Source organism: Puntigrus tetrazona, chromosome 25 (genome assembly GCF_018831695.1).
Source record: "Puntigrus tetrazona isolate hp1 chromosome 25, ASM1883169v1, whole genome shotgun sequence".
Lineage (NCBI taxonomy): Eukaryota > Metazoa > Chordata > Actinopteri > Cypriniformes > Cyprinidae > Puntigrus > Puntigrus tetrazona.
Genome location: NC_056723.1, coordinates 6,847,749 through 6,851,290, shown reverse-complemented (window position 1 = coordinate 6,851,290; position 3,542 = coordinate 6,847,749). Strand labels below are relative to the sequence as shown.

The 3,542-nt window shown below is 35.5% G+C and overlaps 1 protein-coding gene across 1 annotated transcript; it reads left to right on the top strand.

The window, feature by feature from the left end:
* Nucleotides 1-8: 8 nt before the first annotated feature.
* On the top strand, nucleotides 9-2,851 carry LOC122330386 (AP-3 complex subunit sigma-2-like). The gene is made up of 3 exons (XM_043227336.1): nucleotides 9-98; nucleotides 1,190-1,297; nucleotides 2,083-2,851. Exons 1-3 carry the CDS (start codon nucleotides 90-92, stop codon nucleotides 2,206-2,208), a joined length of 243 nt encoding a protein of 80 aa, XP_043083271.1. The 5' UTR covers nucleotides 9-89; the 3' UTR covers nucleotides 2,209-2,851.
* The last annotated feature ends 691 nt before the right edge of the window (nucleotides 2,852-3,542 follow it).

The window sequence follows — 3,542 nt, the reverse complement described above, 5'->3', positions numbered from 1 at the left end:
CGAACGTGTGTAATTTTGTCACGCAGGTCTTTGTGGAAACCCTGGACAAATGCTTTGAGAATGTGTGCGAGCTGGATTTAATCTTTCACATGGATAAGGTGAGTTTCCAGAGTTTACAAAAACTAAAATAATCCAAAGCCATTAAAAAAAACCTTTACTTTTTGGTGCTTGAAATACAATAAATGTTAACGGAAATATAATTTTATTTTTTTTTCGGCAACAAATTATTTCACAATTTTTAAGTTAGAAAAATGTAATTTATTTTGAAATAGTAAAATAACTAAAAATGAGGAAAAACTATATGAATAGGACAAAAACAGAAATAAAACCCTTAATAATACATCATAATATTAAAATAACCCTAGTTCCTTTCATAATGACTCCTTACCTCCTTAGTTACCAAAAAGTGTTCTTTGGTGCTGTTAAATGTTCATCAGGGCATGATTAATTGGCAGTGATCGTAATTCAATCCAGTACATGAGGGAAAGGTTATATGTAGGCCAGTATTCCCTTTCTGATAATTGCCTGTGGAATTATAGCACCACTGTAAAACCCGTTCATGATAGAAATGTACACTACATTGCTTTTGTTAGTTATCTAATCAGTAAAATGTTTTATGAGTGGAGGAAATTACTAGGAGATTGCAATGTATGGCTTTATGGTAACTCGTCTTGAATATGCCATATGTAACGTATCTGATAATGCGCATCAATAGTCCTGTGCATGTGTGTATTTTTAAGATTATGGTCCGGTCAGCTGAGCTGTTTATGTTCGAGTATTGATTTTATGAGTCACATTTTGCATCTGATTCTTATGAAGCTTTTTTTTGGGACATTAAAAGATACAGCACAACTGGGTTCCTGAACAAGTGACTCCTATAAACTGGTTCTTTGTAATGAATCGAAACATACAGTGTGACTAGAACGTTCAGATTTACAATTAAATGTCTTATATGCTGTTTCAAAAAGAACTAGTGTTCAAAAGGACAAAATGATTATCTGAGCTAGTTCTTTTCATTTAAGGGGAAACCGGTGATAAAATGTTGAAATATATTAAATATTTACTATAATATGCTCTAATGAAACAAAATCAAACCAATAGTGCTAGCCGTTTATTCGTAAGTCATTATTTCGTAAAGTCGCATGAAAAATAGAAGTTCAAGGATTGACGTTTTTGTTGTTTATTCCAGGTTCATTACATTCTCCAGGAAGTTGTCATGGGCGGGATGGTTCTGGAAACGAACATGAACGAAATAGTTGCCCAAGTGGAGCTGCAGAACAGGATGGAGAAATCAGAGGTGCGTTCACACTGACAGCGTAACCGGGAGTCACTCCAGTTTATTCAAACATCTTTTACTTGCATTGCTCAAAATGTCAAGGGACATTTTTAAATAATTTTCTGTAAAAAACACTTGCTAATTTAAAAAAAAGAATAGTATTGTACATATTAACTTGGTTTTTAGGGACTTGGAAATGTTTGTGAAACAGGTTATTGCAAAATCCATTTTCAGTAATCTTGTTTAGCATCACTTTCTTTTTCCTGAAAACGTTCGGCTGTATCAAAGATTAAAGGCCTGTTATTTGGGCTGCTGGATCACACAGTCACTGTGTTCCTGACTCTATCTGGAGTCGAGGTGATTGATAATGTTTGACAACACTGAATGCACGCTTATGTATACATGGAGGGGATTCAAATGAAGAAATGTTACAACGCACATTACAGAGAACCAAAGCAATATCTATCCTCAACATTTGGCTAAGACCGTAGAAAAAGGATGGTGGTGGTTCAAAAACTCTACCGTACTTTGTACTTCGACAACAAAATGCAGCTTTTAACAGTTCTGTTGACGTCAAGACGGGTCGTTTAGTTTTTCTTGTATAGCTTTCAGTTTCTATTTTGTTTTGGATCTGGTTTAGCTTGACATTTTTCAGTGGACTTTGGGTTAAAGAATATTGTTCACAGGTCAAGTTTCGACTTCAGTTGAAATCTAAATTGAAACCTAAATCTAGTATGTGGAAAAAATAGAAGTTTGAGGCTAATGACAGTAATAACGTATGTATATTTTTTGTGTGTTTTTTGCAGGGTGGGCTGTCTGCCGCACCAGCACGAGCTGTTTCTGCAGTGAAAAATATGAACCTTCCTGAAATACCCAGGAACATCAATATTGGAGACATTAATATAAAAGTGCCCAGCCTTTCCCCGTTTTGAGCTTGCATGTCTGATCATTGTGTTTTTTTGTGTGTTGTTATTGTCTGTTTACATTCATTGCCATAGATACTGTAGATAACGCCATTTATAGACTTAACACTGACCATCATCTGAGGACTCTTAAAAGTCAGGAACACACTACTGGGTCCAATCATTTACAACGTACCTTTTCAATTTCTTTGGTTTGCAGACAAACCATTTTCAATTTTGATTATAGTGTTGTTTTGTATTTTGTCTGTGATTCCAGAATTCTATAATACTGTACTAACGTGTCATGTATGCCAACAGACCAACTACTAATGTTACACATTAATAATTTATATTAAATGTTACTCGGTCATTAAAAATGTTTTTGCCCAAAAATTCAGGTTCTTGTCTTGTACCTCTCAACATGTCACGTTAAAAACATTTTGTTGTCCTAAAGAATGTGCAGCGTCACCAGATTTAAATGTGAAATGTAATTTTGTCAGCAGGTTTTTGATGAATCATCGTTGCAAAAGCGGAACATCAATGGCATATCTAGAAATCTCTGATACTGTATGTTATCTTTGAAGATAGAGGTTTATCAAAGGTCTTGTAGATGACGTCAGGAAGTCATGAACTTTAAAGATGCAGAATATTTAATAAATGGAATTTTCATTTACAGCTGACATGAGTTAATAAGAAAAAAGGTGAGATACTGTCAGATAGTCTGATAACCATTACAGGCATTCATTTTCAAAAGACAGTTCGTTTTGTGCTGTTGGCATAAAAATAAACGTATTCCAAAGGCAGAATCTTTGTCCTGTAACTGGCCCTAAGACATTCATGCAGATTTTTCAACTTCTGCAAGAAGCGAGATGGGGCCTACATGGATTGGACATGTTGGTCCAGCACATCCCATGGATGCTCAATTGGAATGAGATCTGGGAAATTTGGAAGCCAAGGCAACAACTCTTTGTCACATTCCTCGCAACATTATTTATTATCTAACCATATGAATGTTATCATGTCACTGAGTGAGTAGTAACAACACTTAATAGTATTTTATAAACAGAACATGTGACCTTACTCGAACCGAATGTGGTAAATTGATGAACCATTAATTTCTGTGGGAGGAGAATCTTCCCATGCCTTGAATAAAAAGCTGTGCAGCTGTCAGTTTTACTCATTTCATTCTATAATTGATAAAGCATGGGAAAGGGTTTCTACATTAGTAAATCTGTTGGGATAGTAGGGGTTGTGTTAGCCGCTGGAGTGGTAGCCACAATCACAGCTCTCCCGGTGGTCTACTCCCAAGAGAAGTCCAGCAACAATGAGATTAAGTACACAGATCCAACAATGGCACTATCCAA

Excerpts from the sequence above, each read along its gene's own strand:
- LOC122330386 (XM_043227336.1), top strand. Across the intron at positions 1,298-2,082 it reads ACAGGATGGAGAAATCAGAG|GGTGGGCTGTCTGCCGCACC; the intron begins GTGCGTTCACAC and ends TGTTTTTTGCAG.